Source organism: Scyliorhinus canicula, chromosome 23, assembly GCF_902713615.1.
Source record: "Scyliorhinus canicula chromosome 23, sScyCan1.1, whole genome shotgun sequence".
NCBI classification, from domain to species: domain Eukaryota; kingdom Metazoa; phylum Chordata; class Chondrichthyes; order Carcharhiniformes; family Scyliorhinidae; genus Scyliorhinus; species Scyliorhinus canicula.
Genome location: NC_052168.1, coordinates 34,161 through 49,819, shown reverse-complemented (window position 1 = coordinate 49,819; position 15,659 = coordinate 34,161). Strand labels below are relative to the sequence as shown.

Sequence of the window (15,659 nt, the reverse complement as noted above, 5' to 3'; positions counted from 1 at the left end):
GATTTGCAGGAGGGTAGCAGGGCCAAGGAGTGATCCTCGCCCTGTGCTTCTGGCCGCTGGTCCGTGCATTGGCGCTGCAGTCTCCTGCGGTCTCCTGCGGTCTCCTGCGGTCTCCTGCGGTCTCCTGCGGTGTTGGCCACGTGCAACATGGCGGACCCACACTGCGGGCCGGCTCCGAGAATATAGGCCCCCCTGGGATCACGCACGCCCGCTGATCAGTGGCCCCCGATCGCGAGCCTGGCCGTCCTGGAGGCCCCTTCCCGGTGATGGATCTCCCCCCCCCCCCCCCCCCCCCCCCCCAGGGCAGTCGTGGACTGAGTCCACACTATGGCAGGATCCCCCCTCATCCCCCCTCCCCCCTCACACCCCCCTCCCCCACTCACACCCCCCTCCCCAACTCACACCCCTCATCCACTCACACCCCCCTCCCCCACTCACACCCCTCCCCCACTCACACCCCCTCCCCCACTCACACCCCCTCCCCCACTCACACCCCCCTCCCCTCACACCCCCCCTTCCCCACTCACACCCCCCTCCCCCACTCACACCCCCCTCCCCCACTCACACCCCCCTCCCCCACTCACACCCCCCTCCCCCCTCACACCCCCCCTTCCCCACTCACACCCCCTCCCCCACTCACACCCCCTCCCCCACTCACACCCCCTCCCCCACTCACACCCCCCTCCCCCACTCACAACCCCCCTCCCCCACTCACACCCCCCTCTCCCCTCACACACCCCCCTTCCCCACTCACACCCCCCTCCCCCACTCACACCCCCCTCCCCCACTCACACCCCCCTCCCCCACTCACACCCCCCTCCCCCACTCACACCCCCCTCCCCCACTCACACCCCCTCCCCACTCACACCCCCCTCCCCCCTCACACCCCCCTTCCCCACTCACACCCCCCTCCCCCACTCACACCCCCCTCCCCCCTCACACCCCCCCCCTTCCCCACTCACACCCCTCATCCACTCACACCCCCTCCCCCACTCACACCCCCCTCCCCCACTCACACCCCCCTCCCCCACTCACACCCCCCCTCCCCCCTCACACCCCCCTTCCCCACTCACATCCCCCTCCCCCACTCACACCCCCCTCCCCCACTCACACCCCCTCCCCCACTCACACCCCCCTCCCCCACTCACACCCCCCTCCCCCCTCACACCCCCCTCCCCCCTCACACCCCCCCTTCCCCACTCACACACCCCTCCCCCACTCACACCCCCCCTTCCCCACTGACACCCCCCTCCCCCACTCACACCCCCCTCCCCACTCACACCCCTCACCCACTCACACCCCCCTCCCCACTCACACCCCCCTCCCCCACTCACACCCCCCCTCCCCCACTCACACCCCCCCTCCCCCACTCACACCCCCCTCCCCCACTCACACCCCCCTCCCCCACTCACACCCCCCTCCCCCACTCACACCCCCCTCCCCCACTCACACCCCCCTCCCCCACTCCACCCCCCTCCCCCACTCACACCCCCCTCCCCCACTCACACCCCTCATCCACTCACACCCCCCTCCCCCACTCACACCCCCCTCCCCCACTCACACCCCCCTCCCCCACTCACACCCCCCCTCAAAAGTGCCTGCAAATCCACCCAGTGCGGTGCGTGGTCAGAAACCATAATTGCCGAATACTCCGATTCGGCCATCCCCCCCACAGCAAAGGCGAGACAGAGAAAGAGAAAGAGAAATAATAATATGAAGATACTGGAATGGATTAAAGAATGAGAGACTTTGGACCAAATATTGGCGTGCACTATTTTTCACGCACGAATGTCACAATTCTGCCCCCCCAACAGTTTCAGTGGAGTTTGGAGCGCACTGATTTGGTGCTGTCACCTTATTTATTCTGATTGTACCATAGAGCTGAATGATTCTTTAGCACAGGGCTAAATCGTTGGATTTGAAAGCAGCCCAAGGCAAGCCAGTAGCACAGTTCAATTCCCGTACCAGCCTCCCCGAACAGGCACCGGAATGTGGCGACTAGGGGCTTTTCACAGTAATTTTATTTGAAGCCTACTCGTGACAATAAGCGATTTTGAGTTTTCAGTTGTCCATTCAACAGTACGCCCAGTGGACATGGAAATAGTACGAGACCTCCTTCGCCCACCCAAACCTCCACCAGTCCACACCTCACCCCTCCCCATGTGCTCTATGAGCCCCCTCAACATCCCAGCCAACACCAACACCCTTGATGACTTAGGACTTGGCCGTTCCAAACTTGGATCTAAGCCCGCCATGATCAGCTTTTGCGTGTCCTGGTCTAGAATCCTCCCTAATATCCGCCACATGAAGTCCATGTCATTAAATTTGAAGCATAAACAGTTACCAGGACCACCGGCATCGCCTCCAAGTTCCCACTGACCATCAATATCTCCCCCCACCCCCCGGATTGCCCACAATGCTCCCCACCTCAAAAGCCTCTCTCTTAATAACTACCCCCTCGTCTTCAGGACCAACCCCGAGTGAAACACCTGTCCCACCCACACCTTCCTCAGCCGCGTCTGATCCCCCAGGTGAGTCTCCTGCAAGAACACATTGTCCACGTTCAGACTCCTCAAGTGCGCAAAAACATGCGACCGTTTAACCAGCTCATTCAACCCTCACAAGCTCCGCGTGTCTAGCCTGGTCAGGGGGCTCCCCCCCTCACCCCGCCGACCATACCCCTTTCTAAGCCAGTCCCTGGCCTGTGTCACGTGTCCCTCTAGGCCCATCACCAGATGTCCATCGCCATCTCTCCCTTCCTAACTGCACCCTACCCACCCTACCCACCCTACCCACCCTACCCACCCTACCCACCCTACCCACCCTACCCACCCTACCCACCCTACCCACTATACCCACCCTACCCACCCTACCCACCCTACCCACCCTACCCACCCTACCCACCCTACCACCCTACCCACCCTACCCACTATACCCACCATACCCACCCTACCCACCCTACCCACCTACCCACTATACCCACCTATACCCACCTACCCACCCTACCCACCCTACCCACCCTACCCGCCCTACCCACCCTACCCACTATACCCACTATACCCACCCTATCCACCCTATCCACCCTACCCACCCTACCCACCCTACCCACCCTACCCACCCTACCCACCCTACCCACCCTACCCACCCTACCCACCCTACCCACCCTACCCACCATACCCACTATACCCACTATACCCACCCTACCCCCCTACCCACCCTACCCACCCTACCCACTATACCCACCCTTCCCACTATACCCACTATACCCACCATACCCACCATACCCACTATACCCACCATACCCACTATACCCACTATACCCACCCTACCCACCCTACCCACCCTACCCACCCTACCCACTACACCCACCATACCCACCCTACCCACCCTACCCACCCTACCCACCCTACCCACCCTACCCACCCTACCCACCCTACCCACTATACCCACTATACCCACCCTACCCACCCTACCCACCCTACCCACCCTACCCACCCTACCCACTATACCCACTATACCCACTATACCCACCCTTCCCACTATACCCACCATACCCACCATACCCACCCTACCCACCCTACCCACCCTACCCACTATACCCACTATACCCACTATACCAACCCTACCCACCCTACCCACTCTACCCACTCTACCCACTCTACCCACTCTACCTACTCTACCCATTAAACCCACTAAACCCACTAAACCCACCCTACCCACTAAACCCACCCTACCCACCCTACCCACTATACCCACTATACCCACTATACCCACTATACCCACTAAACCCACCCTACCCACCCTACCCACTATACCCACCCTACCCACCCTACCCACCCTACCCACTCTACCCACTCTACCCACCCTACCCACCCTACCCACTATACCCACCCTACCCACTATACCCACCCTACCCACCATACTCACTATACCCACCCTGCCCACTGTACCCACCCTACCCACTATACCCACCCTACCCATCATACCCACCATACCCACCATACCCACCCTGCCCACTATACCCACCCTACCCACTATACCCACCCTACCCACTCTACCCACTATACCCACCCTACTCACCCTACCCACCCTACCCACTATACCCACTATACCCACCCTACCCACTATACCCACCCTACCCACCATACCCACTATACCCACCCTACCCACTATACCCACCCTACCCACCCCTACCCACTATACCCACCCTACCCACTAAACCCACCCTACCCACTAACCCCACCCTACCCACTAAACCCACCCTACCCACCCTACCCACCCTACCCACTATACCCCACTATACCCACCCTACCCACCCTACCCACTCTACCCACTCTACCCACTCTACCCACTCTACCCACCCTACCCACCCTACCCACCCTACCCACCCTACCCACTATACCCACCCTACCCACCCTACCCACCCTACCCACTATACCCACTATACCCACTATACCCACCATACCCACCATACCCACCCTACCCACCATACCCACTCTACCCACTATACCCACCCTCCCCACCATACCCACTATACCCACCCTACCCACTATACCCACCCTACCCACCCTACCCACTATACCCACCCTACCCACTAAACCCACCCTACCCACTAAACCCACCCTACCCACCCTACCCACCCTACCCACTATACCCACTATACCCACCCTACCCACCCTACCCACTCTACCCACTCTACCCTCCCTACCCACCCTACCCACCCTACCCACCCTACCCACTATACCCACCCTACCCACCCTACCCACCCTACCCACTATACCCACTATACCCACTATACCCACCATACCCACCATACCCACCCTACCCACTATACCCACCCTACCCACTATACCCACCCTACCCACTATACCCATGTCCCCTCCCCCACTGAACAAAGAACAAACCCAATCCCCCTCCCCCACTTCACACCCATTCAGTAGCCTGCCCAGCTAGTATGGTGGCCCCTGCCCAAGGCCTGTGACCTCCCTCACCCTCACAGTCCACCCCCCCATCCTCCCAACCACCAACAAATAAAAAGAAACAAAAGGAACAGTAACCCTCTCCATTCCCTCGTTGCTCTCTACCTCCATCCACCCAACCAATGTGCCCCACAATTTACACAAAGCTCCTCTCCAAATCCCAGTGCCCCCTCACTCCTCCCAGCCCATGGTCCCTCGTAAAGTCCATCACTTCCTCCGGCGAATCAAAATAAAACTCCTGTTCCTGATATGTCACCCACACCTGGGCAGGGTACAAAATCGCAAACTTTACACCCTTCCTGTCGAGGGCAGCCTTTATCTGGTTATACCTGGCCCTCTGCTTGGCCAGCTCTAACCCAGGTCCTGGTAAATCCACAGCTCATTTCCTTCCCAGGTCCACCTCCTGGTCTGCCTCGCCCATTTCAAGATGTTCTCTTTATCCAGGAAACAATGCAGCCTCAACACCATTCCCCTCGGTGGCTCCCCTCAGGGTGCCCGATCCACCTCTAGGGGCCGGTCAAAGTCCCCCCATCAGCTTCTCCGGATTGCTCACCGCAAACTTGGCGGCCTCCACACCTTCGATGCCATCGGGCATCCCAATGATGCTCAGATTCTGCCTCCTGGAGCAGGTCTCAAAGTCCTCCAGCTTCTCTCTCAGCTTTTTCTGGCTGATCATAACCATGCCCACCCCCGCCTCCAACTGATCCTCATACTCCACCCAGCACTGACTCCTCTACCTCCTGGATCGCCAGGGTCTGAGCCTCTGCTCCACCCACTCAATCGCCGTCCTAAGCCCCTCCACCGCCTTGGCCAAATCCTCTAAGGCCTCTTTCCTCTGTTGTTGGAATTTGCCATTTAGGAACTCCACCAGCTGCTCCATCGACCACAGGGTGGCAGCGCTGCCCCCTTGACCTCCGCCATCTTTACCTGTGTCGCACCTTCAAAACCTTCCTGCTCCAATGACTCTCTCTTCCTCGTGGCGCTCCCCCTCTGCTGATCCATACGCCAAGCTCACCAGAAGAGTATTACCTTCCTTCGGCCGTCAAACACCACACAATTCGGGTGAGGAAGCACTGAATAAATACACCTTGAGCGGGAGCCACCAAATATGTGACCACTCACGCCATGGCTGCCACTGGATGTCTCTAGTTTTACATTTGAAGGCCTTGTTAGTTGTGACAACACTTCATGCTCCGGAACTGAGACCAGGCCCACCAAGATGCCTGGGCTGCAGGATTCATCACCATTACCGGGATTCCCCATGTCCAGGGGACAATCATAAGAACATAAGAACTAGGAGCAGGAGTAGGCCATCTGGCCCCTCGAGCCTGCTCCGCCATTCAATTAGATCATGGCTGATCTTTTGTGGACTCAGCTCCACTTTCCGGCCCGAACACCATAACCCTTAATCCCTTTATTCTTCAAAAAACTATCTATCTTTACCTTAAAAACATGTAATGAAGGAGCCTCAACTGCTTCACTGGGCAAGGAATTCCATAGATTCACAATCCTTTGGGTGAAGAAGTTCCTCCTAAACTCAGTCCTAAATCTACTTCCCCTTATTTTGAGGCTATGCCCCCTAGTTCTGCTGTCACCCGCCAGTGGAAACAACCTGCCCGCATCTATCCTATCTATTCCCTTCATAATTTTAAATGTTTCTATAGCTCGGGGGTCGCGTAACTATCAATGGCATGCTTGGCACCCTGTGACTACCAGGGCATCAGGGAGTGCCCTTTATTAACAGGAAGGGGTTCCACACCCTGAACGTTCAGATCGTGTGCGACCACCACATGATCATGCACATGTGTGCCCACTACCCTGGTAGCATGCTTGACAGCTACATCCTGGGGCACTCAGAGATCCCCTGTGCTCTTCGAGGACCACCCAAGGATGGCGGGCTAGCTTGTGGGGGACAAGGGCTACCCGCTGAGGTAATTGCTGATGAGACTGAGGCAGAGATCCAATATAATGAGGCCACGTTGTCACCTGAGCTGTCATTGAACGGTGCATCGGACAGCTCAAGTAGGACCACTCTGGCAGGGTCCTACTGTATGTGGTAAGGCCAGTAAATCGCTGACCGTTCTTGATTAATCGATGCCTTTGAAAATAATGATTAATACTATCCCACAAAACTTTCTCTCATAGTTAGTCCAGCGAGGATCGGCCGATTGGTCTTTTAATAACCCAATTTATCCCTTCAATCCTTTCTAAACAATGGTGCAAAGGTAGCAGTGCTACAAACTTTCTTTTTTTAAATTTTAGTGTACCCAATTATTTTTCCAATTAAGGGGCAATTTAGTGTGGCCAATCCACCTATCCTGCACATCTTTTGGGTTGTGGGGGTGAAACCCACACAGACATGGGGAGAACGTGCAAACTCCACACGGACAGTGACCCAGAGCCGGGATTCGAACCCAGGTCCTCAGCGCCGTAGGCAGCAATGCTAACCACTGTGCCACTGTGCTGCCCCGTGCTCCAGACTTCTGGCACTATGAACAAGATTTGGTAAATGAAACTCAGAGATTTTGCTTTTTTTATGAGTAATCTGGCCTGCTGATTTATTTCCTTCAAATACTTTAATATTTCCTGCTGGAGTATGATTATTCGAGCCATTATTTTACATTGTTGCTCCTTAACCTAAAGTCTGTATCATCCCTGTCTTTTGTGAAGACAAACACAAAGTATTAATTAGGAATTATGCCTTTGAAGTCGAGAGTGGTGCTGTCCACAGAGGAAGGTGTATTTACGCCACAGGACACCTACGTTCCAACAAAATCAAGAGAGTCAGCCTAGTTCTCAGTTTGGATCCAGAGGAAAGAGATGTTTGAGTCAAAGGAGAAAAATGAGAAAGGAAGTTTAAAAATTGAGTAACCCTAACCCTAATGTTTTCCTTTGCATTATTTCCCCACCCTCAGGTGAACATCACCAATCCAGCTGATTTGTACACTGAATTTCAGCTCATTTTAGAAGATGACATCATTGCTACGAATGTCACCACCACCTTCATTGTTGACGATGGCCTGTAAGTTCTAATGATCAATGGGACATTTTTGTCATTCTTATTGATATAGATCAATTTCCTCACCTACTCCTTTTGTTTTGGTACAAATGGAATAGAACTGTGCTATATCTGGCCTGAATTGTCCGAATGTGCACGTTTGGGTCACTAATGTGGTCCAACATACGCAAGACAATCTTTTGGCCAACTTTATGCCTGGGATGTAGGTAGAAATCCAACTGCTGATGTTGATCGTCGAGATCAGCAGCAGCAGAAATTATTGTTTAAATCTTTAGTCTACTCTGAGGGACCTTATCAAATGCTTTTGAGAAGTCCAAATAATATGTACAGATCTTCCCCCATCTACTGTTTTAGTCACGTCTTCAAAATATTCAGTGAGGCATCTACATTCTATATCTTCATCAACCCTTAGATAAACTTCACTTTCAGCCACAAATCCCACAGTTAATATATTGCTCAGACAGTATTCGTAATCCTTCAGTTCTCCCTCTGCTCCTCTAACTCAGGCTTCGTATATATTCTGTCAACTTTCTTCCCCCTTGATTGTTAGACACTACTACATACAAATTAGAAGAAGTAGGAACCATTCGGCCCCTTTTCCCTTCCCGACAATAATAATCTTTATTGTTACAAGTAGGCTTACATTGCAATGAAGCTACATTATCTCAGAGTGTTGGACTATGATACCTGCATCATCCATTTCCTTTGTACACACGGAGACAATAATAATAATCTTTTATTGTCACAAGTATGAAGTTACTGTGAAAAGTCCCTAGTTGCCGCATTCTGGCGCCTGTTCGGAATTGAACCCGCGCGGCTGGCATTACAAACCAGCTGTCTAGCCCACTGAGCTAAACCAGCAGCAGAGACAAGCGAAAAAGCGGTGGGAGAATTGCCTCCATCCGGGTATAGCGTTGGGCCCTGTTACTTGCAGCTTATGAATATCTGTTAGAACACCACCCTGGAATGCAGAAATCTATCACCCATGCGTTAAGTCTTCTCCCGCTGCCAACAAGCCTCTGCCTTTACCAGCTTTGGAAGAAGTCGTGATGACCGTAAATTTCTTCAGAAACTTTGCTGGTGTCCACAAGGCAAATTAAGGCTTGGACGCAAAAACAGCCAACACTGTATAAGCTAAAGTACACGATCCTGGATGGTAGATTGTGAGCAAAACCCTCAGAAGAAATGAAACCCGATCTGGCTGAGGAAGACGAGCTCAGTGTTGAGGATGGTCTCATTCTCTGGGGATCCCAAATAGTTGCCCCTCAACCAGGGCGTTGCCCGATAATTATGGCGTTACACAATGACCACCCTGGAGTATTGAAAATTAAAATGCTCACCAGGAGCTACGCATGGTGGCCCGGCCTTGACTCAGACATCATAGAGTTGGTGAGATGGTGCGATCTATGCCAGGAGAATAAAAAATTCCTCCCTCAGCCTCCCTACATCCATGGGGGTAACCTGGCAGGCCATGGGTCTTACTTGGCCAGGTTTTTTATCGATCCAATGTTCTTGATCTGGAAGATCTACACTCTAAATGGCTGGAGATACACCGCATGAGCTCCACTATCTCTCACACTACAAATGATGAATTACAACAGAATTCCTGTACGCACAGAATACCAGCAGTCCAGGTTTCTGAGGCACTGCTTTCACAGTGGTGAGTTCCAAAACTTCATGCAATCCAGTGGCATCAGAACATAACCTTATCACCCATCGCATAATGGGCTGGCAGAACAGGCAGTGCAGACTTTGAAACTGGCATGAAATCACAACCTGCAGCATCCATAGAGACCAAATTGGCCCGATATTTATTTGACTATAGGACCACTCCTCACACAACAACAGGAATTGCCCCAGCAGAACAGTTACTGGGATTGTGGCTTCATTCGAGAACCAACTATTCCCACACCTGGCGGGGAGGGTGGAGGCACAACAAGAGAATAAGAAATTATTACCCTGCAAGAACAGAAAGAACATCAAAAACTGGAGATCAGGTTTACGTGAGGAACTTTGAAGATGTTCCCAGCTGGGTCCCTGGGACCATAATGGAGAAAATGGGAGCAGAGTTATACAAAGTGAAGGTCCAGGGTCAGAAAGAAACACCTGAACCACCTCAGGAGCAGGGAGTCCGACCTGAGAGAGCTTTGTTATTGGAGTTGGCCGCCGCCAGTACCAGGCAATAGGTCGAAGCTGACCCAACGCCTGTCCCTCCGGATAACGGGGACACGGACTCTGTGGAGGAAGCTGGCAGCCCGACTGAAGCAAACCCTGAAGAGAAACCCGCTTCCTCCAGAAATAAAGGTCCCCAATTTGGTTCACATCAGCAGATCCGGTCCCACCTTCAACTGACCTCAGACCAATCACCAAGGTGATCGCAGCGAGGGGATTGTTGGAGAAACAGATTTAAGGGGGAGGAGGGATGTTATGGTGGCCATGAAGGGCAAGGGGTGGGGGGAGATCATCAACAGATCATCTTCTGGGCTTCGTGGAATGTGCGCTTCCCTATTGGGCACAGGGGAACTTGCCCACTTCATAGAATTTACAGTGCAGAAGGAGGCCATTCGGCCCATCGAGTCTGTACCGGCTCTTGGAAAGAGCACCCCACCCAAGCTCACACCCCCACCCTATCCCCATAACCCAGTAACCCCGCCTATGGACAATTTATCATGGCCATTCCACCTAACCTGCACATCTTTGGACTGTGGGAGGAAACCGGAGCACCCGGAGGAAACCCACACACACACTGGGAGGATGTGCAGTTTCCGCACAGACAGTGACCCAAGCCGGAATCGAACCTGGGACCCTGGAGCTGTGAAGCAATTGTGCTAACTACTGTGCTACCATTGGAAACGAACCCGCTGCTTCAACCTGGGCCACTATTCTGTAGGTCTCCCGGCTTGGACATGTGCTCTGTAACTGAGGCCTTTTCCATTATGTAAATAAAAGGGATGGAGTTAGCAACTGGCCTTGGTGAGATTATTACACTGTCCCTTCAATCAGGAGGTCCCTCCAGGTAAGTTTCTTCTCAGCAAAGGTCTCCAAGGTAATGACATCCACATTGAATTTCTTGAGATAAGCCTTCAGTTGATACAGCCAGTGTTCCGAGGGCTTACAGGAACGGAGCAGGTAAGCAACCTCATCGTGGGAGAATCGCTTCATGTGGGAGATGTGATGGACGGACCTGATAACAGCGAATAGGGGAGCAATGGGGGCTCCGATGCTGGAATGGGGGCAATGATGGAAAGTGGAGAGGGGATCTTTAACGTTGGTTTGAGATTGGGCACCCTTTTAAGATGGCGCTCCAATCTGTGGTGCTCGGTTTGCTGCCATCTTTAAGTCCAACCCCTTACCGTAATTCTGCAAAACACATACCCCTGCCTCAAAATGGCAAAGTGTGAGAATCTGGATGGGAAACCTGCCTATTTTTCTGAAGAGAAACACACTGGTCTTCAGTCTGAATCTGACACTCCCATTTTTGGGCCAAAAGGTCAAAGACAGAGATGAAGATCATTTCTTTCTCTTGGAGGATCGTGAGTCTCTGGAACTCTATCCTAAAAAGGAACTGGAAGCAGAGTCTTTAAATAATTTTAAGGCAGAGTTGGATAGATTATTGATAAGCAAGGGGGTGATAGGTTATTGGGGCCGGTCAGAATGGGGAGTGAAGGCTTATTGAATAGCACAGCAGGCAAAGGGATTGACCTTCCTCCTGTTTCTTACAATCTTATCATCTTATTCCTTTATTCTGCGCAAGGTTTTTTTTTTATTCATCCTAACCCCAACTATTATGTGCTTTGAAGGTACTTTAAATATGAAGATGACATAAGCAGCAAAAATGTGAAACATGTTGGAAATGTTGTTAAAGACATGGAGATCACCTTTGAATTCGGAATAAAAGAATCAAAGCTAGAGGGTGAGTACAGCTTAATCAGTTGTTCACGAGGTATTCAGAGTCTGCAGTGTGAGGGCCTTTACTGAAAAAGTTGCAATGTATTTTACAGAATATCTTGTTATCTACTAATGAGAAGCTGTAGGTTGCAATGTCTCCACCACAGAAAAATTATTGGGATAAAGTATCCTTAAAGTTGGATCTACAACCTCAAATGCTCAACCTGCTGACCAGTATCACTCCTGTGAAAACCAACCCAACTTTTCTTCACCCATTGGGCTGCATTTTCGAACACTATCAACCCCTCTGTGGCCCACCATTGGCCACTTGTTCCCCTTTGTTTGCACCCGCAGCCAGTGGCAACAGCCAGAACTTTTTGGTCATTATGGATTGATGGAAGCTTCTCATAATTTCCTACCACTCTCTCTCCACCCCCCCCCCCCCCCCCCCACACACACACACACACACACAGACACACACACACTCCCGCAAGCCTTGCTTACAATGTAACAACGAGAGATTGGGCTCTTTTAGAAGTGGTACTGTGTAATGAGAAAAGGCTAATTAATAATCATGTTGTAAAAGAGACTTTAGAGGAAAGTGGTCATCATGTGAGAGAATTTCACATGAAGTTTTATCGTGATGTCATTCAATTTGAGACCAGGATCTTTAATCTGAACAAAGGGAACTGCAAAGTTATGAGGCAAGTTGTCTGAAGCAAATTATTGGAGGTATGATGATAGATAGGCAATGGCTAGCATTAAAGGATAAATACACATTTTGCAACAAATTTACAGTCTTTCAAGGTTCAATGGTAATCCCCAGGATGTTGATTGTGGGGGATTCAGCGATGGTAATGGTGAATGTTGACGGGCAGTGGTTCGATCCTCTCTTGTTACAGATGGTCATTACCTGGCATCAGAATACAGGAGGCTAAATTAGTAAACAAATTAGAGAAGATGGGATTGCGGGTTATATAAGAGAGTAGGGATAAATGGGCCATTGTCAGCTTGGAAGGTTGTGACTAGTGGAGTATTACAAGGATCAGTGCTTGGGCCCCAGCTATTCACAATCTCCATCAATGATTTAGAGGTGGCGATTAAATGTAATATTTCCAAGTTCGCTCATGAGGCCAAACTTGGTGGGAATGTGAGTTGAGAGGACAATGCAAAGAGGCTGCCAGGAAATTTGAACAGACTAAGTAAGTGGGTAAGAACATGGCAGATGAAAATAATGCTGAAAAATGTGAAGTTATCCACTTTGGTAGGAAAAACAGAATTGAGAGTATTTCTCTAATGGGGAGAGATTGGGAAGTGTTGGTGTCCAAAAGGATATTGTGTTGTTCTTTATAAGCCTCTGAAAGCTAAGATGTATGTGCAATAAGCAATTAGGAAGGCAAATAACCTTTATTGCAAGGCAAATTGAGTACAGGAGCAAAGAAAAGTTGCTGCAGTTGTAGAGAGCCTTGAAGAGTTGAAGAGACCACACCTGAAGTATTTTGTGCAGTTTTGCTCTCATAGAACGTAGAACATAGAACAGTACAGCACAGAACAGGCCCTTCGGCCCTCGATGTTGTGCCGAGCAATGATCACCCTACTCAAACCCACATATCCATCCTATACCCGTAACCCAACAACCCCCCCCTAACCTTACAGGACACTACGGGCAATTTAGCATGGCCAATCCACCTAACCCGCACATCTTTGGACTGTGGGAGGAAACCGGAGCACCCGGAGGAAACCCACGCACACACGGGGAGGACGTGCAGACTCCGCACAGACAGTGACCCAGTCGGGAATCGAACCTGGGACCCTGGAGCTGTGAAGCATTTATGCTAACCACCATGCTACCGTGCTGCCCCAATGTCTCCTTGCCTATGGATGGATATATTGGCTGAAAAGCAAAATGCACTCAAGGCTTACCAGACAATTCCCTGGGATGGCAGATGATCCTAAAAAGGAAGATTGAGGAGTCTGGGACAGTATTCTTTAGAGTTTAAGAGAATGAGAAGTGATCTCAGTGAAGTTTATTTTAGGATTTGGCAGGATAGGTTCAGGAAAGATGTTTTGCCTGGTTGGAAGGTTTAGAATCAGGGGTAACATTCGCAGAATAAAAGGGAGGCCGTTTGGGACCAAGGTGAGGGGGAATTTCTTTAGTCAGAGGATGGTGAATCTACCCAGAGGATTGTGAAGATTCAGTCAAAAAGTATGTTCAAAGCAGAGGTAGATACATTTCTAGATGCCAATGACAGAAAAAGATCTGGAGAAAAACCATTTCTGAAATTACCTAATATTAAATATACAATTCGCTTGTTCAGAAATAATGATTCCTGCCACTTACACAGAAGCAATCTTCAGAAAATTGGATCAATAAACCAACCTGATCTAAGATTGCTTGATCAACAGCTATTTTCATTTTATCTGAAATAAAACCAGCAAAGCCCAGTCAGTCTAATGTTTCAAACATGTGATAATTTGCAATTCTTCAATCATCTTTCCTCGTCTCCAGAAATTCAAAAGAAGACAGAACTTCCCTTTCAACTTCAAATTGGCTTCAGGTTTCCAGATGGTAGATGTGCCTACAGAACAATCACCCAGGTGAAGCCGATAACTAACCACAGGTAATTAGAACTGAACATAGGAGCGAATCTTCAATAGTTCACCTTAAACAGAAAGCTGGAAATGCAATCACAATGCTGATTAACAACAGGTTGAAGCAGTTTCAAAAACTCAAATGTATAGAAGTTCCATACTGGCTTTAATACTGCACAAAAGCATAGAGTCCAAATAATACTGACCCTCCCAATTCTGAAATTACCTTTATTCCTTCACTCTTTTGAAAGCTGAGAGCTGGGGTTGGGGGTGTGTGTAGGGGGCCAAGGAGAGAGGAGTCAGCATAAAGGCCAGGGGTGGAAGCAACAAAGGTAGTTGATCATGATCAAATAATCTTTGAAACAAAGAAATTCATAATCTCGTCATATTTGGTGTTTGACATGAAGAAGAAAATCCCAAGATATTCTGTAAGTAAGTGGTTAGGGGCAGCACGGTAGCATGGTGGTTAGCATAAATGCTTCACAGCTCCAGGGTCCCAGGTTCGATTCCCGGCTGGGTCACTGTCTGTGTGGAGTCTGCACGTCCTCCCCATGTGTGCGTGGGTTTCCTCCGGGTGCTCCGGTTTCCTCCCACAGTCCAAAGATGTGCGGGTTAGGTGGATTGGCCATGCTAAATTGCCCGTAGTGTAAGGTTAATGGGGGGATTGTTGGGTTACGGGTATAGGGTGGATACGTGGGTTTGAGTAGGGTGATCATTGCTCGGCACAACATCGAGGGCCGAAGGGCCTGTTCTGTGCTGTACTGTTCTATGTTCTATGTTCTATATCAAGGGGAAGAGGATAACCAGGAAAGAGAAGGAACCATAGGGTCCCTTATTGTTTGTTATATGCATAAATTATATAGAATAAAATGTGGGGGATGATAAGTAAATTTGCAGATGACATGAAGGTTGGTCGGGTGACTGACAATGAAGAAGGAGGTTTCAGGTTACAGGAGGATATAGATGGATTGGTCAGATGGGGAGACGGTGGAGTCACTGAACAAAAACAGAAAATACTGAACAATATCAGCAGGTCTGACAGCATCTGTGGACAGAAAAGGGAGCTAGTCTGGATGATTCTTTGTCAAAGCTACTCTGGGACTCAGAATCCCATCATGGCAAATGGTGGAAATTGAACCCAATCAATATCTGACATTAAAATTCTAATGATGACCATGAAG

The 15,659-nt window shown here is 50.7% G+C and overlaps 1 protein-coding gene across 2 annotated transcripts in view; it reads left to right on the top strand.

Moving 5' to 3' along the window:
• LOC119956571 (circularly permutated Ras protein 1-like) overlaps positions 1 to 15,659 on the top strand; it is a 116,498-nt gene that overhangs the window by 76,699 nt on the left and 24,140 nt on the right. For both annotated transcript variants that reach the window (XM_038783884.1, XM_038783883.1), the window contains 3 exons: positions 7,895 to 8,001; positions 11,799 to 11,911; positions 14,396 to 14,507. In XM_038783884.1, coding sequence (XP_038639812.1) covers positions 7,895 to 8,001; positions 11,799 to 11,911; positions 14,396 to 14,507 — 332 coding nt within the window. The remainder of the gene's footprint in view (positions 1 to 7,894; positions 8,002 to 11,798; positions 11,912 to 14,395; positions 14,508 to 15,659) is intronic.